We start from the raw sequence: 24,640 nt of genomic DNA, 5'->3' as shown, positions 1-24,640 counted from the left end.
ATCTTTTCTTTTTCTCTTACTTTTTCTATGTCTTTTTCTTCTCCTTTTTCTTTCCTTTACCTTTTCCCTTTCCCTTTCCATATCCTTTTTTTTTCCTTTTCATTTTCCTTTTTCTTTTTCTATTTCTATTTTTCTTTCACTTTCTCTCTTTTAATTTTTCATGCTTCAAAGAAAGCATGAATTCTGTAAGTTGTTCATTAATGTCAGTAAAAGTGAAAAAAAGAGTTGAAGACAAGATAGAAATCAAGAAGAATGTGTTAACCCGTCTCAAAGTGAGAAATACTCACGAGTCCTGTTCAGTGTTGATACCTCCCAACTCCCTGGCTGATCTATCCCAGGGAGATTACTGGAATTTGCTCCATTCCTCAAAAGTCTGTTGTCAGCTCCTTTACCGTGATTCTGTCTATCCCATCCTATCTGTGTCTAACTCATTTCTTGTGTAAATATTCCCTATGAAAGATAAACCTCAATAGAAGCAGCTTGGACACGGCATACAGTTGATCACTGTGTTTTACTGTTCATTCAATTACATCACCTTTCCTTCTCTTTGTTGGCCATAAATAAAGAGAATTCTTTCTTTTTCCATGTGCAGCTGGTTCTCTGTGGAAAGCCAGTGGGAGTTGGTACAAAGTAGGTTTAACACTAAGCGGGTGATGGCAGAAGAGAAGAGTGATGTGAGGAAAAGTGATGCAAGTCCCATGGGGCCAATGAGAGTAGAAGCGAGGTGGGGAGATTGAGGAGGAACTTTCTCCACACAGAAACAGAATAGAACTCACTGGGGACATCCTGGATTGACATCAGTTGCAAAGTGCTTCTTTTACTTCCTGTATAAAACAAACTATAAACAAATAGACAATAACTGCATTTTGGATTCTTGCTCATTAAGCTGTCTCCATTTTGCTGAACAAGTTCTGAAAACCTGAAGAAGATAACAGGAAGGCACAAGGCACAAGAGGCTCTTTAGTTAATAATGGGCCACAGGGCACATTTGGTGCTGAGTCCATCAACCTCCAGTGCAGAGAGAAGTTTGCACAAAGAACTCAGCAAGACAAAGTCAAAAGTAACAGTGAAGATTCTTGGAGTATTAATGGGCCCACTGAGGGCCATTACCAAGTAAGCTTCCCAAGGCACTAATTAGAGCAGATAATTGGAAGCCATGACTCCAGTCAGGCAAAGGGACTGGCATGGTGGCTCTGATGCTAAGAAAATCCTTCTTTGTCTTAAGAAGCAAACAGGACAAGCCCTGATTCCCAGACCTTTGGCAGGGAGATCCTGTCTCTCATGTTGGCTCAGGGCCCTTCCTGGGGCAGTGGGATGGAGGTCTGTATGATGTTTAATGAAAGACATGGGGACAGAAGATCCCAGGCTCTGCATGGGGTGCAAGGACGGTGTGAAGTTCATGTCCCATATGGGCCCTGTGTATCATCGCAGGATCTGGGTTGAGAGAAGGGCCCAGTCTGAACAAGCAGTCAGTTCCAATGAAACTCTGAACTTCATAACAGAAACATGGTGGGATTGCTCCCATGACTGGAGCACTGCAATGGATGGCTACAAACTCTTCAGGAAGGATAGGCAAGGAAGGAGGGGTGGTGGTGTGGCTCTCTACGTTAGGGAATTCTTTTATGCTACCGAGATTGTTACTGGGGATGATAACATTGAATCCCTATGGATCAATGTTATCAGATCAGAGGAAGGGCTGACAAGGCAGACATCCTGGTGGGCGTCTGTTATAGACCGCCAAACCAGGATGAAGTGACAGATGAGGTATTCTACAAGCAGCTGGCACGAGCTGCACGGTTGTCAGCCCTTGTCGTTATTGGGGACTTCATCTTCCCTGTCATATGCTGGGAGTATAGCACGGCACAGAAGAAGCACTCTAGGAGGTTTCTGGAGTGCATAGAGGATGCCTTCCTGATGCAGCTGGTCAGAGAACCCACAAGAGGAAATGCCCCGCTAGACCTGCTGTTTGCAAACAGGGAATGTCTGGTGGGAGATGTGGAGGCTGGGGGCTGCCTTGGACAGAGTGACCATGAAATGATAAATTTCTCAATTCATGGTGAAACTTGGAGGGGGAATAGTAAAACTGCTACCTTGGACTTCCGGAGGGCGGACTTTGAATTGTTCAAGAGACTAGTAGGAGCAGTCCCCTGGCATTCAGTCTTAGCAAACAAAGGGGTCCAAGAGAGCTGGTTGCTATTCAAGAAGGAAGTCTTAAGGGCGCAGGAGCAGGCAGTCCCCCTGAGCCGCAAAATGAGCCGGTGGGGAAGAAGACCGGCGTGGATGAATAGGGAACTGTTCTTAAGGTTGCAGAAGAAGAAGAGAATCTACCACCTGTGGAAGGACGGAAGAGCAACTCAGAATGACTACAAAGAGGCTGGTAAGTTGTGTAGAGGGAAAGTCAGAGAGGCAAAAGCCCAGCTTGAATCTAAGCTGGCCGCTGGGGTAAAAACAAACAAGAAACCCTTTTACAAGTACATCAACTGTAAGAGGAGGACAAAGGGGAATCTCCATTCTTTACTGGACGAGGCTGGGAATGTGATTACAGACGATAAGGAAAAGGCAGATGTTCTGAATGCCTTCTTTACGTCTGTCTTTAAAAGTCGTCTCGGTCATCCCCAGGGCTCCCCACGCTCTGACCCGGTAGTCTCGGCTGGGGAGCAGACTGAACCCCCTGTGATTCTTGAAGAAGTGGTCAGGGAATTACTACTCCAACTGGACTGCCACAAGTCCATGGGTCCGGATGAGATTCACCCAAGAGTGCTAAAGGAGCTGACGGAGGTGATTGCTGAGCCGCTTTCCATTATCTTTCAGCACTCCCTGTTAATGGGTGAGGTCCCAGAAGACTGGAGGCTTGCCAATGTGACTGCCATTTACAAGAAAGGTTGTAAGGAGGATCCGGGGAACTACAGGCCTGTCAGCCTGACCTCGATGCCAGGGAAGGGAATGGAACGGATAGTCTTGAGGGAGATCATGTGGCAGGTGTGGGAAGACCAGGAGATCCGACCTAGCCAGCATGGGATTGTGAAGGGCAGGTCCTGCTTGACCAATCTGATCTCCTTCTACGATCCTGTGACCCGTCTAATAGATGAAGGAAAGGCTGTTGATGTGCTCTACTTAGACCTCAGCAAAGCCTTTGACACTGTCTCCCATGCTGTTCTCCTACAAAAGCTGGCAGCCCGTGGCTTGGATGAGTACACTCTCGGCTGGGTAAGGAGCTGGCTGGAGGGCCGGGCCCAGAGAGTGGTGGTGAATGGAGTTAAATCCAGTTGGAGACCAGTCATGAGTGGTGTTCCCTAGGGGTTGGTGCTGGGACCTGTCCTCTTCAACATCTTTATTGATGACTTGGATGGGGGCATTGAGTGCACCCTCAGTAAGTTCACAGATTACACCAAATTGGCAGGGAGTGTCGATCTGCCTGAGGGTAGAGAGGCCCTGCAGAGGGATCTGGATAGGCTGGAGAGCTGGGCCAAAGCCAACAGGATGAGGTTCAACAAGACCAAATGCCGGGTTCTGCACTTTGGCCACAACAACCCTGGGCAGCGCTACAGGCTTGGGGCAGAGTGGCTAGTAAATTGTGTTGAGGAAATAGACCTGGGGGTACTGATTGATGCTCGGCTGAACATGAGCCGTCAGTGTGCCCGGGTGGCCAAGAAGGCCAACGGCATCCTGGCTTGCATCAAAAACAGTGTTACTAGCAGCAAGAGGGAGGTAATTGCCCCCCTGTACTCGGCATTGGTGCAGCCGCACCTTGAGTACTCTGTTCAGTTTGGGGTCCCTCACTGCAAGAAAGACATTGCGGCCCTGGAACGTGTTCAGAGGAGGGCTATGAAGCTCGTGAGGGATCTGGAGCACAGGCCTTATGAGGAGCAGCTGAGGGAGCTAGGATTGTTCAGCCTGGAGAAGAGGAGGCTCAGGGGAGACCTTATAGCTCTCTATAACTTCCTGAAGGTAGGTTGTAGTGAGCTGGGGGTTGGCCTCTTCTCTTGTGTAATCAGTAATAGAACTAGAGGGAATGGTTTTAAGCTGCGTCAGGGGAGATTCAGGCTGGACATTAGGAAGTATTACTTTTCGGAAAGGGTAGTCAGGCATTGGAATGCACTGCCCAGGGAGGTGGTGGAGTCACCGACCATGGGAGTGTTCAAGAAATGCTTCGATGTGGTGCTGAGGAATATGATTTAGCCAGGAAGTATTGGTAATGGTTGGACTAGATGATCTTCTAGGTCTTTTCCAACCTTGATAATTCTGTGATTCAGTGATAATTGCCCCATAAGTGCTTCATACCCGCCCCATAGCTGGCCCATAAGTGCCCCATAGCTGCCCCACAGCAGCCCAATAAGTGCCCCATAAGTGCCCCATAGCTGCTTCATAAGTGCCCCATAGCTGCCCCATACTTGCCCAATATGTGACCCATAAGTGCCCCATTGCTGCCCAATAGCAGCCCCATAAGTGCCCCATAGCTGCTCCATAAGTTCCCCATATGTGCCCATAAGTGCCCTATAAGTGCCTCATAGCTGCCCCATAGATGCCCCATAGCTGCCCCATAACGGAAGAAAAAGAGCCCCACAGCTTCCCCATAAGTGCCCCATAAAAGCTCCATAGCTGCCCCATAAGTGCCCCATAGCAGCCCCATAAGTGCCCTATAAGTGCCCCATACCGGCCCCATAGCTGCCCCATAGCAGACCCATATCTGCCCCATATGTGCCTCAAAAGTGCCCCATATGTGCCTCACAAGTGCCCCATATGTGCCTCATAAGTGCCTCATATCTGCCCCATAAGTGCCCCATAGCTGCCCAATAAGTGCCCCATAGCAGCCCCATAAGTACCCCATAGCAGCCCAATAACTGCCCCATAGCTGCCACATAGCAGCCCCATAAATGCCCCATAAGTGCCCCATAAATGCCCCATAAGTGCCCCATAGCAGCCCATTAACTGCCCCATAGCTGTCCCTAAGCTGCCACATAGCAGCCACATAAGTGCCCCATAGCTGCCCAATAAGTGCCCCATAGCAGCCCATTAAGTGCCCCATAAATGCCTCATAGCTGCCCCATGAATGCCCCATAGCTGCCCCATAAGTGCCCCATAGATGCCCCATACCAGCCCCATAAGTGCCCCATATGTGCCCTATAGGTGCCCCATTACTGCCCCATAGCAGCCCCATTACTGTCCCATAGCTGGCCCATAAGTGCCCCATAGCAGCCTCATAAGTGCCCCATAGCAGCCCCATAAGTGCCCCATTACTGCCCCATAGCAGCCCAAATAGTTCCCCATAGCTGCCCTATAAATGCTTCATAGCTGCCCCATAATTGCCCCATAGTTGCCTCATAAGTGCCCCATAGCTGCCCCATAAGTGCCCCATAGCTCCTCCATAGCTGCCCCATAAGTGTCCCATAGCTACCCCATAAGTGGCCCATAGCAGCCCCATAAGTGCCCCATAGCTGCCTGTCACAGGTTACTTAGATTTACCTGTGCCCGTGACAGGGGAAGCCACCCTGTGGGCCCCCCCCCCGGGTCCCGGAAAGGAGGGGGAAAAGGGGAATGGGATAAAAACAGCAGCAATCTAAGGAGGAAAAACTTATTTTACTAAATATGATATTGAAATACAAGATAACACAATATAATATAATTGAGGCTAACAAATCGAATGAAACAGAGAGAGAGTCCCCGAAAACCGAGAGGCCGACTGTGAACTCTAGGTGACACGGCTGGAACGCTTCCCACTCTCCGAGAAGTTCGAGAGAAGAAGGAGGGCACTCCAGCCTGGGAACGAGATTATACAGCGTCCTGGTCCCGTGACTTATCATTAACCCTGTTGTTCTCTGGGATATGTAGTCTTCTTCTGTGGACTGCACATTCAATAGAAGTATCCATACTTTACATGATGTTATGATGTGGAATACTGATAGCAAAATTACAAAATTACAAAACCATGACATTCTCCTAGCAGAGGTGTCCTTGGTTCTCATGCTGTTGATCTTGCTCCACTGCTGCTGCTCTGAACAGCTTTTCTTGTATTCCCACAAGCACCAGTGCAGCCACCGCCCTCAGGCACCCTGGCCATCCCTTACTCACTTCCTTGGCAATTTGCAGCTCAGGGGTTTGGCAGATGACTTCTTTGCTGGCAGTCCTAAAGGTTCAAAGTCCAGCTGTAATCTCATTTCCCAAATATGTCACTTGCTGTTGAGTTATTTGTGCTTTCTGTAAACCAAGAAACTCAGCAAATTCTCAGTCTATTGTACACAGTCCTTTTGTTGCTGTGGCAGCCACGTGCTGCAGTAAAGTTCCACCCTAGGATGGAGGATCCCAGATCTCAGGCTCACAAGTTGACCATCATTAAGCTGTTCTCACAACCCTGGGTAACACTGTCCAGGTTAACTGAGACTCTTCTCCCTATATCAGGGCTTTCCTATTCAAAGGCAAATAACCTTGGGCTTCCTTTGGCCAAACCAGGCAGAAGAGACATCCCTCAAATCCAGAAGGTAAACTCCATCTTTTCGTTCCTTAACTTGGTTAATAAAGTGCATGGATTTGCCACCACTGAGTGTATCCATTCAACTATTCTAGTACTTGCCCTCAAGTCTTGTACCAAACTACAGCACTTGCTATCAAAATTGGAATCCAAACTCCAAAAAGTTACCTATTATTTCTTTTATCCTCCTACAGTCCCATAGCCTCAAAGGGCACCGCTTTACCCTGACTAGGCAAGCTCTTGCTTTTAACTTCTATTTGGGGCTTCATTTTTGGCCCTGATGCCCACACCACCAAGTGTGTCATATTTCAGACTGCTGTAACTCCTGGGGGTACAACATTGTTTTGCCCAGTTTGTGTTAAAGCCAGAGTTACAGTTTTTAATCAGTCAATATTGTTGCACTCTTAGCTCCAGTTTTATTCAATTTCTTGCCTTCGATTACCCGCCCCAGTCCCCTGAAATCATCTTTGATAGCCTTCAGGCTTTTGTAACTAACTTCTTCACTGCCAGCCTGAACTATCAGCAGGGGATAGTAGTCAGAAGGGCAGATCAGACTGGGAAGTCTCCCAGCAATGTCCCTGACCGGTGCCCCGGGGAGGGAGCACACCTCCCTGTGGGTAGGGTCAGGCCGGCATATAGGGCCTTCCATTCCTCGCAGAAGGGAGTCACCTATGACGACTACCCTTCTATCCCTTAGTGTGGAAGAAGTTTTGAGGCGCGGGTGTGTCCGCTTCCCCCGAGGCACCCTCACAGGTGGGGCTGCTTCCACATCGGCATTCACCTCTCCCTCGGGTTCCAGGGCCCCAAACCTATTTTGCAGAGGCACCTGGGGAGCCAAGCATGGTCGTGGGGGGGGACTCCCACTTCGCCGAGCTGCCGGTACCTGTTTCCACCCATCCTTTTCTCTCAGACTACTTTGGTCTGACTGGCAACTGCAGGATAGAGGCTCTGCCGACAGTCCCACACCCCCTACCTCTACATTTGTATTGGTAGGGGTAAGGGAGGACTGAGGGCTCAGTGCAGCAGGAGCACAGTCCATCTGCACACTCCTTTCTATCGCCTATTTGCAAGGTGACCGGGGGCAACATGCTTCTTGGGGAGCCTCAGCTGTGTGCCTGGATCCCGGGGCCGATAGGGCCTGGCACCACCCATCAATTTCAATTTCACAGTCCCTAATGGACCCCAGCCTCTCCTGTTCAGATTCTCTGATTGTCTGCAGTCTAACTACCTCCTCCCTAAGCTCCACCACAAGGCTGAGCAGCTCATCTAGCTGCTCACACCGCACACAAGTTGCATCCTTCCCATCCTCTCCTGTCAGCAGCAGGTTGAGGCACTCCTGGCAGCCAGAGACCTGAACTGCCACAGTCTTGGAGCAGACCCTCTGTTTGGGTTGCCACAGTCTTTGCACGGGAAGCCCGTTTCCTGGTGAGGACCATGTTTGAAGTGTTAGCATCAGGTCCTGTCAACAGAAGAGCAAGTTACCTGAGAAAAGACAAGAGCACTGACCCGTGCTCACACAGGATGCAGCCTCCACTCCCACTGCTGCCTTATTGAGTGGGTAGCCCAGGCAGCCCTCAAACACTGACTACCTCCAAACTAGGTGCTCAGAACAGCTTTTCACACCTTCTGTGTTGTGTGGGCGGGAACTAGTTCCCACCCATTCTGGCCTCTCTTTATCCACACAGCAAATGGGTGTCTCTCTGTGCACATGAGACGCCCCTGGGCATAGCTGTCTCTCTACAGCACCATCCACTTTTATGAGCTCTCTGTGTCCCAGGAGCGTGGCCCAGCTCAACAGCAGATGATCTCATTTTTATTCTTCCCACTCATCTCCCCTGACATTTCCCTGGGTCCTCAAGGTCAACATCTCCTGAAAGACAACAGCATCATGACTGTGTTTTGAAATCCGCTCAATTAGCCACCACATGTCCAGTGGTCAGTGACTGATGGAGACATATAGCGAGTGCTACTAGAGTTCGTTTGATGAAGCACAAAGGGCACCCAGGCAAGGACAGGGAGGTTTGGACTTTCCCTGTGCAGGACAGTGATCCAGCTGAGGCAGTGCAGGAATCTCATCCCTTGACAGAAATCCTGGAGCTGAAATGGGATTCAGCTCCCCACAGAACCACAGGAGCTGGGATTCCTCTGATTCAGTTCAGAAGAGCACAAGGAGTTGCCTGCATGTGAGCTCCTGCTCTGAGTCCTCGGTCCTTCAGCTGGGAGGCAGCTGCTCACACACAGACACTGGGTGATGCCCAAGGTGCCTGGGCTGCTCCTGATGTTTGCAGGTGCTTGTAAACCATGTGGGAAATCCCTGAGATAGACAGCTCCTTCCTGGGCATCAGCTGAGGGCCAGAAAGGGGATAGCACCAGCTGTCTGGTGTATTTACACGCATCTGCAAGAGCAGCACAGGGCCTTCAGCAAAGCCATGCCCATGGAGTGTCCGTGTTGCTACGTCGAATCCAAGACCCACGATCCGTCTAATGTCTGTGTTTCACCTTCTGCACACTGATACCATAGATGATCTGCAGGCCTGAGCTCCTGTTTGGACCACAGGGACACAGTTACATGGCTTCCACAACTTCACTGTAGCACAAGGGGAATACAGAGTCTTAACAAAGGTTGGGTGAGGAGTCAAGGAAGGGCAACTGCCCTCTGTGAGAGTGCACTGAGATCTGCCTGAGGATGGAAGAGCAGACAGGTCAGAGCTAATGGAAATGGCCAACAGAGGAGACCATCAGTGTCTGTTCCTGTCTTCTTTTCATGGAGAGCAAGTGGAAGGTGCCCTCTGCAGACATATGGGAGTCTCATGTTGTCAGGCCATTGGCCCTTTTGGGAGCCTTTTTCCCTCCAGTATCTGCTGCAGGGACAGCACAGCAGGGCATGTGCCATCCAGAAGATTTGTGCAGAGCACAGATGGGAGATTCTTGACCAAGCCATGGAGGAACCAAACAGGAGAGGTTCTCTGCTGGATCTCATACTCTCCGTCAACAAAAGTCTGGTGGGATCTCTGAAGGTCGAAGGGGCATCAGGCCATGTACAAGAAGCAAATGGATCTCATTTTATTTATTTATTTATTTATTTATTTATTTATTTATTTATTTGTTTTGAGTCCGTAAGCTTAAAAGATATTCATTAATGTCAATAAAACTGAGGGAATTCCTGCCCTCCTGAGCCTGTGCGGAAGAGGCGAGAGCTTGTCTGGAAGCCATCCAGGCAGCACCGCGGTGGCAGGAGGTGCACCAAGGCCGTCCTGCGGCCAGCTCCGGGCTGAGGGCACTCGGCATCCTCTGCTCTACGCGACTCCGAGGAGCCCGGCTACCTGCACCAGAGCTGGGAGCAGCCTGATCCGCACCCAAGGTAGGTGCCCTTCGTGGCTCGTGCAGAGGAGCGCACGCTTCCTGCCCCCTGCCAGCAGCACCGGGAGAGGAGCGGGGAGCGGCCCCGGACGGGGCGGAACCCGCACTGCCGTACCCCAGGCGGGACCCTGGTCCCGGCTCCAGCTCCCGCTCAGCGCAGCAGGTTTGCTGGCCCAGACGGGCTGCAACCAGGGCAGCAGTTCATGCAGCCCGGGCTGGGCTCCGAGGGGCACGGGAACGGGCTGGGAGCTGGGACAGTGAGGAAGGGAGCAGAGGAGGTCAGCGTGCTCTGCTGCCCGGTTGGATCTCTGTAACACAGCGCAGCTGGGGCTGCAGTTCTTCCTCTGGGCCACGGGAGACACGAGACGGCCTCGCTCTGCAGCTCTGCACGCGTGGATTGATGGAAGCTTTAAACCCCCCGACTCCTTTGCAGTGTCTTAATGTGAAGCCTCCAAGTGGAAATTTGCACTCACCCTGCTCCTCCTCCCCGGCAGCCCCCAGCTTCTCTTCGGGGACCCTGCAGGCAACATGTGCCTCTGGCGACCCTTGAAATGGTGTTACCTTTTGTTTGCTGAGCGCTTGCCTGATGGCTCAGCTGGGGTTGTGCAAACCCCTGGCAAGGCTTTTGTTCAGGCTGTCCCGGCAGCTGCAGATGCCTTGAGCACACAGCTGCGGGCCCTGAGCACGTTCAGCATCTGCAGCAGCTCCGGCACTGGGCTCTGGAGCAGACGATGAGAAGCTGGCAGCCTGTGGGCTGACTGCATCGGCTGGTGGTGGCTGTGACCGTCACAGGCTGGTTTGGCTGCAGTGCTGTCAGATACTCTCTCTTCTCAGGAGATGGAAAAATAATCTCCGTGTGGTTGGATGTTTTGTTGATTTATTGTTATGTTTAAGTAAGCCATCCAATTTATTTGAGAAGTGTGAACCATCCAGTTGACTCCTCGCCGTTTTGCACTTCCTTAGGAGGTCCTCCTTACCTGAGGAATGTGAGCCATCACCACTTTTAGGTAACATCAGCAGTAGGTGGTTTTGAGAACTACATCAGTCACCTTTACAGAGTACTTTTCCCAACCCTTTTCTGAGGGCTTGCTTGATTTCAGCAAGCCCAGGGCTACTTCCACTCTTGAGAGGATGTACGGACATCTGCCAGAGGATTTAATCCATTTGCCACCAGGTGTTCCCTCATGGATCTGTGGAGGTGGTGCTCCAGCAGGCTGCTCTGCTGGCAGCTGCCATCTGTGCTGAGGCTTGCTATGATTGTGTGTTGGGGGCTGCATTCACGGTGTTCTTCCATAAACCAGGTGCTTTTCTGCACCTCCTGCTGGATGGTTGGATGGCCATACCATTTTCTAACAGTATTTCTGCATCTCTTTCCTGGGTAGCCGTCCCCTTTAGGCGTGCTTGCAGTCAATCAAAAGATCCCCCAGTTGGCACAGGCTGTCCTTGTTGTATGTCCTCAACTTCCTTCACCACTCAGACCTCCAATGAAACTCCCCTTTCCCATTCCTCCTGTATCACTCTTCAGTTTCCTTAACTGCAGCTAGGGCAGGCAATAAGCCGTCATTCTGCTGCCTCTGTTTGCCTTAACTGTGTAGAGGCAGTGCCTTTAATTAGTGCTATGGGTGCAGTTTTGCATCTGTTTGGAGCCAAACCCTACAGGTGGAGGATGTGTGGCCTAAAGGATTGTAGGCGACTCGGGGAGGTCTTCGTTTATTGTGTGAATAAGCATTACCTGCACAACTTGCACCACGTAGTGCAGCAGAAATATTGTGGTATATCAGTCACTTTTGATTCTGGGAGGACCGGTGCAGTTCTCCTTTGCTTCATATGTCACTTCCAAACCCGACACGATGCTGATAACACCTTTCCCATTTTGCATCCTATTACTGCCCCAGTGACCTCTGCTTGCTGCTCAACTACAGCAGTTGCCACGAGAACATTCACAGAAGAATTTGGGATGCGCTTCATGTCTCTTGTCATCGGTTTGTTTCCCTTCTTGCCATCCTGCAGACTTTGCCCATTGGTCACAAGTGGATCCAAACACAGCATACACTCCTAAGGGAGAAGCAGGACTATATTGGTTGATATAATAGGGATATGCTGTAGTGATTTAACAGTGACACAACAGGATCGGAGGTGGCTGGATACACTTGGTTATTTACTGCATGGAGGGTAGGGTTACGCACACACCTACAGGAGGCCCTCCCATTGAGTCACGAGGCTCAGAGTAGTTCCCCTTTTTTTCTCATGTCTTCAGTCCACAGAGGTAAGGAGCTAGGATGTGGCTGGATCCTCTCCTAGTCCCAAGCTTGGTCAAGGCTTTGTGTGGAAGGAATCATACGTGCACAGTCCCTCTAAGACAGAACCTTAGAGAATACATGAAAGCTCCAAAGTAACCACGGGTGTCTTACAGAAGATCTGTATTGAGAAGGAGTCTTGATGTCAAACTGCAAGGGATCTCTGTGCAGGTGTGAGCTGCAGAAACAGCCCTGCTCGAGGGCAGGTCCTGTGGTGCAGCCTGCTGCTGTGCAGCAGAGCTGGAGGGGCACTTGGGCTGCTCCCTCTTTTGGGGTAAGATGACTGCCTCCTTGCCGTGCTTTGTCTTAAGTCCCCTCTCAGTCTCAGCTGTTGAACTAAGTGTCAGCTACCAGTTGTTTCAGCCTCCCAGTCTGAGACAGCTTTGTGACGGTTCATCTCTTTGAGCCAGATTGTTTCCTGTGCTGCAGCTCATTGTCTTCCTCTGCAAGGCTGGGCAGTGCCCTGCAGAAGGGCTGAGCTGGGACTGGGACTGCTGCATTCCCTCACAGCTCCCCTGCCATTTCTCTTCTCTCTGCAGGCTCCAGTTCAACTTCTGCCTTCCAGCCGTGATCATCCCAGCCTGCAGGAGAGCAGCAAATGGCTGCAGCACATCCAGTTGAGGTAGGGGTTGGGGAAGCAGGCAGGAGAGGCCAAGGGGCCAGGGATGTGAATGCAGGGGAAGAGGGAGATGCCCTCAGCCAGCGTGTGTGTTCGGGACAGAAAAGCAGCTGGGGTGTGAGGTTCTGTCCTGTGCGAGCTGCTTGCCTGGGCCTTGGCTGTTCCCAGCAAGGAGCCTCTTTGTTTGCAGGAGCCCGTGAGCTTTGAGGAGGTGGCCGTGTATTTCAGCAGGGAGGAGTGGGCGCTGCTGGACCCTGTGCAACGAGAGCTCTACCGGGACGTGATGTTGGAGACATACCAGTGTGTGGCCTCGCTGGGTGAGAGCTTGTCTGCCTTTCCTCCTCGTTAGGGCACCTTTGGCTGTGCAGAATGAGCCTCTGCAAGCCGGGCCTTGAATAAACACCATGCAGCTACATATTGACTTACACCACAGAGCCAGCAAGAAAGGAGAAACTGAAAAGCGTGAGTTTCAGAAGGGATTAGTATGCACGGCACTCTGATCAAAGCCACAGAGTCAGTGCTGGCAAGCAGGCATCAGCCAGGAGGGAGAAAACCAGCCCTTGTGTTGTGTGTTGCTTGGTGCCACCAGCTCCAGCTCACAGATGAATCCCTGGTTACTGCTATGGAATTGAGGATTTTCCATGCAATTGCCATCAACATTTTGATGCCTTGACCACTGGTAGATTGTAAGAAAACAAATAAGCTGTTGTAAAGTTAATTTGAAAGAAAAAATATCCCTTCACAATGTTCAGAGATGTCAAAACATTCTTTGCTCCAAGGGAAGCTGTAGGCACAGTGTCATTTAGACCTAAATGGTGGTTTCTCCTTGGGGAGGGGCACAGAGTGGAACTGTTGAACAGGCACTGTGCCAGCATGAGGGAAATGCTCTCTTGTTCCCTGTTTCTCTCCCTGAAGCTCCACTTCCAGCCCCCAAGCCCGTGGTGATCTCCCTGCTTGAAAGAGGGGAAGACCCCTGGATCCCAGATGTGCATAGCCCTGAGGCCATGCCAGGAGACCTCAGCCCAGGTGAGGTGGTGGAGGGAAGGGGAATGTTGGGGCTGTAAGAGCCTTCTCTGCCTGTGCTTTATTTTGGGCACCGTGTGCTATTGCTGCATTTCCTCTGTCATCCAGCAGCTGATGGGATCAGAAATACAAAGGAGGTTCCGCAGAGAAATTGTGTAGCGGAAATGCAGCGGAATTGCATCTCTGAGGATGAAATCAGAAGGGATGTCCAGGAAGTCCTGCAGCAAGGTCAGGGTGAGCACATCAAGAAGCCCCTGGGAAAGCATCTGGGAATGACACTGAGGAACCCAGTGGACTTCAACATAGGTCCAAAGCAGCCTGAGGAAACCAGGAGCAAGGATGTGTGCCAGATGAAAAAGCAGAATCCATGCACTGAGTGTGAGAAAAGCTTTAAACTGGATTCCAGCATCACTAGCCACCAGTGCACACACTCAGCAAAGAGGCATTACGAGTTCTGTGATTCTGCAGAGAGCATGAAATGGAGACTCCACCCCACTGGCCAGCAGTGCATGTACACAGGAGAGAGAGCCTTTGAGTGCTCTGACTGTGGAAAGACTTTTACGGACAGTGGGAGCCTCACTTCCCACCAGTGTATCCACAGAAGAGAGAGACTGTACAAGTGCCTTGAGTGTGGGAAGAGCTTCAAAACCAGTTCCAGCCTCACCATCCACCATCGCATCCACACAGGAGAGAGACCATTTAAGTGCACTGATTGTGGGAAGAGCTTCAAAAAGAGTTCCAGCCTAACTGTCCACCATCATATTCACACAGGAGAGAGACCCTGCAAGTGCTCTGAGTGTGGGAAGAACTTCAGTAGCAGCTCTGAACTGAAGGTGCACCAGCGTGTCCACACAGGAGAGAGACCATATAAGTGCTCTGAGTGTGGGAAGAGCTCCATAAGCAGTTTTAATTTGAAGCGCCACCAGAGCATCCACACAGGAGAGAGACACTGCAAGTGCTCTGAGTGTGGGAAGAGCTTCAGAAGCAGCTCTGAACTGAAGGTGCACCAGCATGTCCACACAGGAGAGAGACCATATAAGTGCTCTGAGTGTGGGAAGAGCTTCATAAGCAGTTCTAATTTGAAGCTCCACCAGCGCATCCATACAGGAGAGAAACCCTATAAGTGTCCTGAGTGTGGGAAGAGCTTCAGAAGCAGCTCTGAACTGAAGATGCACCAGCGTGTCCACACAGGAGAGAAACCCTATAAGTGTCCTGAGTGTGGGAAGAGCTTCAGAAGCAGCTATAAACTGAAGGTGCACCAGCGTGTCCACACAGGAGAGAGACCATATAAGTGCTCTGAGTGTGGGAAGAGCTTCAGAAGCAGCTATAAACTGAAGGTGCACCAGCGTGTCCACACAGGAGAGAGACCATATAAGTGCTCTGAGTGTGGGAAGAGCTTCATAAGCAGTTCTGATTTGAAGCTCCACCAGCGCATCCACACAGGAGAGAAACCCTGCAAGTGCTCTGAGTGTGGGAAGAGCTTCAGAAGCAGCTCTGCACTGAAGATGCACCAGCGTGTCCACACAGGAGAGAAACCCTATAAGTGTCCTGAGTGTGGGAAGAGCTTCAAAAGGCGTTCTGAATTGAAGATGCACCAGTGCATGCACACAGGAGAGCGACCCTATAAGTGTCCTGAGTGTGGGAAGAGCTTTAAAAGGCGTTCTGAGCTGACGCTGCATCAGAGCATCCACAAGAAAAAGAGACCCTGTGAGTGTCCTGAGTGTGGTAAGAGCTTCAAAGGGAGTTCTGAATTGAAGCTGCACCAGCATATGCACACAGGAGAGAGACCATAGCTTCTGTTGGACATTTTAGAACATTTTGGCCAGGCCTGCATGCAGGGAGATGCCTGGGAACTTGTCTTTTCTCTCCCTCAGAGAATCCCATCTGCTGTGTTACCAGAATGTCTGCACCAGTGAGCTGAAATGGCAGGAAGCCTTGAGTGTGAGAAGGGCTTTGTGCCGAGCAGAGAGCTCCTCGCACTCCCAGAAGAACTTCATGCAAAGCTCAGTCCTCATTAAACATTGCAGTCCACAGGACAGGTAGCTACTAGGAGTGCATCTCCTGCAGGAAGAGTTTCTCTCAGGGCTGGTGCCTCATTTCTCATGGGAAAACCCCCAGCAGGAGAGACTCTCAGGATGCTGGAGAGCCCAGGGATGAGGGAGACCAATGCTTCTCCCCATGCAGGAAGAGTTTGCAAAGGAGACGGCATCACCGACACCCTCTGCAGAAGGGACTTAACCCAGGAGCTTCAGATGGCCTTTCCTTGCTGCCCAAAGCACTTCTCTCACTATGCCCGCTTTCCACTTCTACTCTTCCACCAGCTGCTTTTTGATTCTGTTTCCTAGTGGAGAAGCGGTTGTGTAGGGATCTGCTGTGTGTCTGTGTGCATGTGTTGCTCTCAGTCATTTCTGAGCGCACTCATGCATCCCAGAGAAGGGTCAGCAGAGCAGTAAGGTGGCTCTTGGAGGTTTTCTGAGAATCTTCTGTAGTGGAAAGAGAAGGGGGTGAATAAAGTAGCTGAGTTGTTCTGGAGCTTTCTTCACTGTAGTCTTGTTTTTGCTCTTAAAATAAATGTCAGTATGTGGAATGAGGAGAGGGAAAGGTGCAAGCAGGGTTTCGTTTTGGTGCCCTCTCCAGCCCACTGCTTGCTTCTGGACAAGGCATTTCCTTTCTTAATAGGGGAGATGCTCCAGGCCCTTCACCATCTTCATGGCCCTCCGCTGGACTCTCTCCAAGAGATCCCTGTCTTTTTTGTACTGGGGAGCCCAGAACTGGACACAATATTCCAGATGAGGCCTCACCAGGGCAGAGTAGAGGGGGAGGATCACCTCCTTCGACCTGCTGGACATGCTCTTTTTAATACACCCCAGGATGCCATTGGCCTTCTTGGCTACAAGGGCACACTGCTGGCTCATGGCCAACCTGTTGTCCACAAGGACGCCCATGTCCCTCTATGCACAGCTCCTCTCCAGCAGGTCTTCCCCCAGCCTGTACTGGTGCATGCAATTATTTCTACCCAGGTGCAAGACTCTACACTTGCTTTTGCTAAACCTCATCTGGTTTCTTACTGCCCAGCTCTCCAGCCTGTCCAGGTCTCGCTGAATGGCAGCACAGCCTTCAGGCGTGTCAGCCAATCCTCCCAACTTCGTGTCATCAGCAAACTTGCTGAGGGTGGTCACTATCCCCTCATCAAGGTCGCTGATGATGTTTAACAAGACCAGACCCAGTACAGACCCCAGGGGGACGCTGCTAGTTACACGCCTCCAGCCAGACACCACACCGGCAATGACAACCCTCTGCACTCTGCCAGTCAGCCAATTCTCAACCCACTACACTGTCCACTCATCTATCCCATACTTCCTCAGCTTTATAAGGATGTCATGGGGGACAGTATCAAAAGCCTTACTGAAATCAAGGTAGACTACATCTACCACTCTCCCCCTGTCCACCCAGCTAGTGACATCTTCATAAAAGGCCACCAGGTTGGTCGAGCACAACCTCCCCTTGGTGAACCCATGCTGATACCCCCCCCCCCCCAGCTACAGCAGCTCAAGTTACCACCTATCAGCCCAGCTGTACTACATGCAAGTCTAAAGCCTTTGCAAAAAAACAGCATATATGCAAAGTCAGTGCCAGAAGTAGCATCTGCCACAGAGCAACCTCAATATCAGCACATTGGAGAAAACAATACAGGATCACAGCTGAGCCCACACATTGTAGCCACAGAATGTAGGCCACCCCAACCCACAGAATGATACAGCAGTAGAAGTCTCCAGTGTCATGGTCTTTTTATATTTACTTGTTGGAGTAAAAGCCCATTTTAAACCCTTGAGGTAATATAACACATGTTGATACTATCATAGCAGCACAACCACAAACAGAAACTATCTGTAAGCAAATGAAAATAAAACAATCACATAGGGGGTCTCTGAGCAGGAGGTCTGAATGGTACCTGATTCTGCTGCTTATTGAAGAGGGACCTCACCCATCATAGGGGTAACGGAACCAATACAAACACAGAATCACAGAATGTCAGGGATTGGAAGGGACCTCAAAAGATCATTTAGTCTAATCCCCCTGCAGGAGCAGGAACACCTGGACCAGGTCGCACAGGAGTGTCTGGGCAGGGTTTGAATGTCTCCAGAGAAGGAGATCCCACAACCTCTCTGGGCAGCCTGTTCCAGTGTTCTGTTACCCTTACTGTGATGAAGTTTTTCTCCTGTGTTCCAGCTTGTACCCACTGCCCCTTGTGCTATCATTGGACGTCACCGAGAAGAGCCTGGCTCATCCTCCTGACACTCACCCTTTACATATTTATAAATACTAATGAGGTCACCCCTCAGTCTCTCCTTCCCTGTGCACAGGTGGCAAAGAAGGCCAATGGCATCCTGGCTTGTATCAGGAATGGTGTGGTGAGCAGGACTAGGGAAGTCATCCTGCCCCTGTACTCAGCATTGGTGAGGCCTCATCTCAAGTACTGTGTTCAGTTACGGGCACCTCAGTACAGGAAAGACATGGAGGTGCTGGTGCAGATCCAGAGAAGGGCAATGAGGCTCATGAAGGGCTTAGAAAATCAACCCTATGAGGAGAGACTGAGGGAGCTGGGACTGTTTAGTCTGAGGAAAAGGAGGCTGAGGGGAGACCTTATCGCTCTCTTCCAGTATCTGAAGGGTGCTTACAGTGAGAGTGGGGCTGGTCTCTTCTCACTGGTGAGAAGTGACAGGACAAGGGGAAACGGCCTCAAGTTGCACCAAGGTAAGTTTAGGTTGGATGTTAGGAAACACTTGTTTACAGAAAAGGTAGTTAGGTACTGGAATAGGCTCCTCAGGGAGACGGTTGAGTTGCAGTCCCTGGATGTGTTTAAGAGCCATTTGGATGTGGTGCTCAGGGATATGAGTTAGCAGAGGGTTGTTAGAGTTAGGGTGCTGGTTAGGCTGTGGTTGGACTTGATGATCTTCAAGGTCTTTTTCAACCTGGGTGATTCTATGATTCTATGATTCTCCAACCTAAAGAGACCCAGCTCCCTCAGATCTGTAGTCCCCCAGGTTCTCCTTATGACCCTTCTTGTATATGGGAATTTCTTCACTAGCAGATTTAATCAGCAAGATCAGAGGAGATCGATTTCCACACACCCTAGATAACCCTTGGAAGGTAAGCAAAACTGCCTTACAGATGGGCAGGACTGGACTCTTGCCTGTATGGGCCATCAGTTTCTCAAGCAGCCATACCACCTGCAAGGACAGCAAGAACAACAGGATGCCCTGGGATGGTGAGTAACTAGCCACTGTTCTGGGAACTCAGCAAGGGAGTAGCTTTCAGTTGATAACAACAAGCCGTTAAGATACACAAGGATGGTATGTAATTGGGAACCAATGATGAGCTCCACTTTTGCAATATGTATGAGCTAATTATCCGTATTATAAAGGTATACGCAGCCAAGGAATAAAGGAGATTAGCTGATCATATGTCAATGACAGGTGTGATCGTCTGCTTTTCTCCTGCCGTTCTGCAACATCGTTGTTGTTTAGTGTCACTGGGTTCGTTAAACTGCTGTTCGTTCTCAGATCGTTGGTTTTTTTTTCATTTTTTCCCTCCTAGACCCATTCACAATCTCCCTTACCTTCCCCTCTCGGCTGCGCCGCACCGCACTGTTAGAGAGGGGAGGTTCTTTGTTCCTTCTCTCCCCAGGCTTGTTCCCGCTGTCACCGAGTGAGCTCTAGAGAGAACTCCGTGACACAAACTCATTGCAAAGCGTAAGCTAGAAGAAGCATCACCTCAGTGTATCCCAGAAAAAGAACAGCGTTGAGATTTTAATTGGTTTTGGTTTTTTGTTTTATTGGGGGTGGGTTGTTTTTTGTTGTTTTTTTAGGGTTTTTTGGGGGTTTTTTTGTCTTTTTTTTTGGTTTTTTTTTGGGGGGGGGGCGGGGTGGAGGGGGGCGAGGAGAAGGGAGAGGGAGGGGACAGTTGTTTGGTTGTTTTTAATATACAATAAAGCTATGCAGTTCCGCTGTCAGTCGCCTCAGAGAGTTCCCGAAGGAGCTCAACCACATTCTGCTCAACATCGAGTTGTTCCATTGAGTGGAACAATGGTAGTCTTGCAGATGGAGCAATGCAGGAATTCTGACAGGATCTCCAGGTGTATCCAGTTCATCAACTGAAAGCTCCGCAACCAAATTGGAAGGGACCAGTCCTCTTGTGCCATCTGTCAGCTCTCCCTGAAACCAGCCATTCTCACCCACATCTCCAAAGACATTACGTTTTGTCCGGCAGTCAGAGGAAGCTCGTTTTCTGGGTCCTCATTAGGACCCTCAACAAGAATGTAGCTGTGTCGAGCTAAGAATCTTTAAACTGCTGGTGATACCTGTCCTGGAGTATGCAGGATGAAGGACAAAAGCTCTGCTCTCACATTCAGGGCCATCCTCTGACAGAAGGCAGCACTCAGGACTGTTCCCAAGGATCTCTTTCATGGCTTTCAGTTCAAGCTCCTGGTCTTCCAGATGACCTTGAAGACTTCGGGCCTCTTCAATGGCAGAATGGAACGGACTGGAGCTATTACGGAGATTCTTGTTTGACTGGGTCAGAATCTGTCTCGTTGCCTTCCCCAGCTCCATCTGCTGCTTCTGCTGCTCTCTTTTCCCTCTTGCGCGCTCTGTGAGAATGAGTTTCAGAAAGCACTACTCAGTGACAAGAAATAAGGGGAAACTTGAAAGACTTTGCAACCTAAGTCCTGGCAGTGTACTGCCAGCGGCTGATTTGGCCGTCCAGGATCCTGGCACCACAAATGCTTCATTGCCAAATGCAGCAATAAGGTGTTCTGGGGAAAGGCCAACTCACAGGTAGTCTTTGAGCACCCATATCACAACACCAACGGCCAGCACCAGCGCAGGCAGCAGCATCGCTGAGACCGTCACCGGAATGCGGCGCTTCCGCACAGATGTGTGAGCAGCAGCCTCTGTGCTTTTGCCTGTGTTCATCCCTGGAAGAAATGAGACAATGTCCCACTTTACCTTCAGCTGCGCTACAGATAATCTCTCAGTGTGCTTCATGGACCCAAGAGGTCATTTTGTCAGTGGGTGCCTCCGTCTCTGGTGCCGAAGCACCGGAGGACAAGAAGGATTGCTTCCACCTCTCGTTGGGTACGGAGAGGCTGCACAGGCACTACCCGTGTCCTCCTCTGGGCCGAGAGCTGGGGCTGTACCCTGGGGTCTGGGCTTGGTCCGTGGGGAGAGCTACAGAGCAGAATCCCTCACGCTTTTCCCGGCATGCGTGTCCTGAGCTCCCCCTGTGGGATGCCCCCCAGGCTGAAGGTCAGGCTTCAGCCAGCACAGGGCACAGCCAGAGCCAGCCCAGGGGAGAAACACTCCTGCAGGCTCCTACCACACAAGACCCTGCTCATCACCCTCAGGTGGCTTCGTTCCAAAAGGGCAAACTCTGCGATCTGGGAGCGGTGGAAGCTGAGCAGGGTCACAGAGGTCTGCAAGTACCTTCCCTGGCACATTGCTGGAACAACTCTCCACACCCCACGAAGGCCAGCCATTTTCAGAGAGCCACCCCTGGCTTCTTTTACATGTGCTCTATGCTCACACGCTCAGGTCTGGCTGCTGACCTGGTGTGCAACAGCTGGCAGCAAGAGCCTGCAGGCACGCAGTGACTCTGGTTCGTGACACCGTATGATCATAGGACAGAAATTACCTGGCATGCCAGTTGGTGCTGCCTGCATTCCTCTGTCCGGGACGGGCAGTGTGGGATAACCGCCTTCCTGCAGTGCATCCGGGACTGGCAGTGTGGGATATCCACCTTCCTGGAGTGCATCCCTCTCACTTTGTTGGTCCGTTCCTTTAGAAAGAAAGCAGGGCAGTAGGATTGGGATGTCACATGCCCTCATCAAAAACTGAGCTTCTCCAGTTCCGAGCTCAGGTAAAGTCCAGGCCCCCCCCCAAGTACACTGTGAGCCCCTCTGTTACCCAAGGGCATTTGGGTCCTCCCAGCTATTGAACAATGCTGACTCCCTCACACCTCTTGAGGAATCAGCTCCTGTGCAAGGCCCTCACATTCTGTGCTGTCACCAGCCCGTCACAGCCAGGTAGCTGCAGGCTGAAATCCAAGCTCTAACACACAGTCCAAGCCTTCAGAATTAGCATCTCCACCTCATTTCCAGCATTAGCAAAGGCAGCCAACCCTGCTCGGGATGCTCCTCCTGCCTTGAACTTGCTCAGCTGCACAGAGGGCTTTGGATGAACAGAAGCACAGCGCTTGCCACTTTGCCACTTGCTGCCATCTGGGTGCCAACGACTGCACAAAGCAGCTCTGACAAGTAATGGTTGTGCTGGGGGAGCAGCTGCCTCTGGGTCTTGGCTGGATGCAGACCATCTGGCAGCAGACCAGCTCTGGTGCTTGACAGCACCTGCAAGGTGATACACGGAACACGGCTGCAGCACGGCTCTGACCCATCCCTTCCTGCTGTGCAGGCTACAGCCTGCCCACACCTGTATATCACACCTCAGCTTCCCAGGTCCCACAGTGAACAGACTGAAGTATACCCACCACGCTCTGCCTTCTCCATTTCCTTCAGCAGTCGCTTCAGGAGACGGGATGAGCCCTGAGAGTATTTTCTTCGTTTGGATTCATCCTCTTCTCTTTCTGGACCTTAACAGAATGTATGAAGTTAAATATCACGTGCATGAAGTTTTGAAGATCAGCGGCGAGTCAGCCAAGTCAGTGAAGACAGAGTACTCACTGCTGGGATTCCAGCTGGGCTCCAGCACAGGAGGAAATCGATGACCGGGCAAGGCCCACACTGGGGGCACTTCTGCAACCAAAGACCCATGAAAAGTTTTAGTCACACACTACAGCATCAACTGAGTAGCAGAGCATACAGGGGACAGGGCCTGCAGACACAAGTGTGATCAGACACAGGTGAGGAGAGCTTCCGGCACATGTGGGGGCCTCCTTTTCCCTGAGTGACCTGTAGGGTCTGGCGGTGGTTGGGGAATGCCACAGCCCGAATACAAAGGTCTGGGCTCCCTCAGCTGCAGAGGGGCAGCGGTAACCTTCCCACTGAAATGTTGCAGCTCTCCGAGAGAAAAAATACTCATGGCTCATCTGTGCAAACCCTTCCGGGCACAAACAGGCTTGGAAGACCTGGAGAGGATCTCCAGTAAAATTGCACCCAGGTAAACCATGAGAGCATGAACGTTTCAGCCTCCAAGGAAACAGAAACTCACAACTTACCCCTGGGTTGTCCCCCAGGCACAGGCATGAAGTCCGGATACAAAGGAGCATCTGGAAAGGGAGCACGAAGCTCATCATCTAGAATCAAGAACAGATGAGAGAAGTTCCCACTATATGCACTATATGGTGTGATCTCCTTCTCCCTCAGTAACTGGATGTGGAGAATAACTCAGGTCATGATTTCCAAAGTTGCAGGGTGGACGGGATGACCCGTAGGCTGGCACCTGGCAGCGTATGCAGTGCTCTCTCCGGGCCACGTGCCACATCTCTCACAGATTACGTGGAAGAAGATGCCCATCACCCCCTACCCAGCAACACCCCCATGGAAGGCAGGCCCCAGGCAAGTGTACTACAGGGCCGTGGGGACACAGCCTGACTTCTTGCTCCCAGCGCTGCTCAGTTTGGGTCCCATCTCTACCCACTCACCTGCTCCCCGTGCTCGCCACGGAGCAGCACAGCTCTCCTGGAAACTCATGGCCACCAATAGGAGGAAGAGGACAAGGCGGGCAGGGTCCATGGCCGCCCCCACACTTGCACCACGCTTCCAACACCACCGCTGCAGCCACAGTGAGTGTCGCACTGAGCCAAGCCTGCAGCCAGGCCTTGTGAGCTCATGATGCAGCTCAGCACAGTCATAGGATGGGGCATTGTGACCTCACATCTCTGTGATTCTGGGTGGTGGCTCCCCGCAGGCTGCTGCTCTTGTGATGCACTGCACCAGGGCTGTGGGGCTGGTGCTTACATCATAGAAATGCAGAATCATAGAATGGCTTGGCTTGCAAGGGACAGTGAAGAACTCAGAACCCCAGCCCCACTGCCTCGGGCAGAGATGCCACCCACAGAGTCTTGCTGCCCAGAGCTCCATCCAGCCTGGCCTTGAACACCTCCAGGGATGGAGCATCCACAACTTTGCTTGGCAAACATTTGCAGAGCTTCAACAACCCCAAGAAGGCATTATTTCCAGCCTGGTGCACCAGCTCAGGCCACAGGGGTAGTGACGCAATATGCACAGGTTATCCACGCGTGTGAAACGTGCTGCAATTAAGCAAGCCAAGCAGATAAATCCTCTCCAGTGTGGAGGATGATGGCTGAAATACAAACACGGAGAAGCTGACCTTCCCACAGACCCGCCAAGTCAAGTGTCACTTGCTTACATTTTTGTTGATAGATCTGCAGTTTCATCTTTTTTTGATGGCTAAGGAAATCCCCTTTCCTGCACCAAGTGTATTTCCCACGTGTAACATGCTTCCAAGTCTGATTTTAGTAGCAGATATTGAAGGCTTGCTAGTTGGCACCTCCCATCCCCAAAGTCCCAGTGAACTCACCCACTGCTGGCAACTGGATACTTGGTGGCGAGAGAACCATCACCTATAGGATCCCACCTGGGTTTCCAGAAACTGTTGCACCTTTGGATACATGGCGATAAATACTGGGTCCATACAACACCGTCATTGAATCAGAGCCTGCTACCTTCCCTACAACCAGGCAAAGGGTGCAAAGGAAGCTGAACTGCTGAACCAGGCACCAATGGGGCTTACGTGTTTGCATCAAAAGACAAAATACCAAGCAGAGAGCATGGGAATCAGATGTTGTTTCTGAAGCAGAATTAAGATTAAAAAAATTGATTTCACAGTCTGACATCAA

At 51.0% G+C, this 24,640-nt stretch overlaps 2 protein-coding genes and 1 long non-coding RNA gene across 3 annotated transcripts in view; 2 read left to right on the top strand and 1 right to left on the bottom strand.

The window, feature by feature from the left end:
• The first annotated feature begins 11,617 nt into the window (after positions 1-11,617).
• Positions 11,618-13,732, top strand: LOC146756441 (uncharacterized). Its single transcript, XR_014937409.1, has 3 exons — positions 11,618-12,745; positions 12,933-13,059; positions 13,658-13,732. It is a non-coding gene; the product is annotated as an uncharacterized LOC146756441 (long non-coding RNA).
• Positions 13,733-13,929: 197 nt separating this feature from the next.
• LOC146756440 (uncharacterized) lies at positions 13,930-16,297 on the top strand. Its single transcript, XM_085524396.1, has one exon. The coding sequence runs from the start codon at positions 13,930-13,932 to the stop codon at positions 15,556-15,558; it is 1,629 nt and encodes a 542-aa protein (XP_085380522.1). The 3' UTR covers positions 15,559-16,297.
• Positions 16,298-19,714: 3,417 nt separating this feature from the next.
• Positions 19,715-24,640, bottom strand: part of LOC146756439 (uncharacterized) — a 5,908-nt gene continuing 982 nt past the window's right edge. The window contains exons 2-5 of the mRNA XM_085524395.1: positions 24,379-24,471; positions 21,458-21,601; positions 20,600-20,741; positions 19,715-20,414 (exon numbers count right to left, since the gene is read on the bottom strand). Coding sequence (XP_085380521.1) covers positions 20,318-20,414; positions 20,600-20,741; positions 21,458-21,601; positions 24,379-24,471 — 476 coding nt within the window. The 3' untranslated portion in view covers positions 19,715-20,317. The remainder of the gene's footprint in view (positions 20,415-20,599; positions 20,742-21,457; positions 21,602-24,378; positions 24,472-24,640) is intronic.

This window comes from Coturnix japonica, chromosome 27, assembly GCF_054131305.1.
Source record: "Coturnix japonica strain WE chromosome 27, WE-NBRP24, whole genome shotgun sequence".
In the NCBI taxonomy this organism is placed as follows: Eukaryota; Metazoa; Chordata; class Aves; order Galliformes; family Phasianidae; genus Coturnix; species Coturnix japonica.
Note: the sequence above shows the minus strand (reverse complement) of the source record. Positions and strands in the feature narration are given on the sequence as shown.

Bases quoted from the DNA above. Each gene is read 5' to 3' on its own strand.
- LOC146756440 (XM_085524396.1), top strand. From the start codon at position 13,930: ATGCAGCGGAATTGCATCTCTGAGGATGAAATCAGAAGGGATGTCCAG.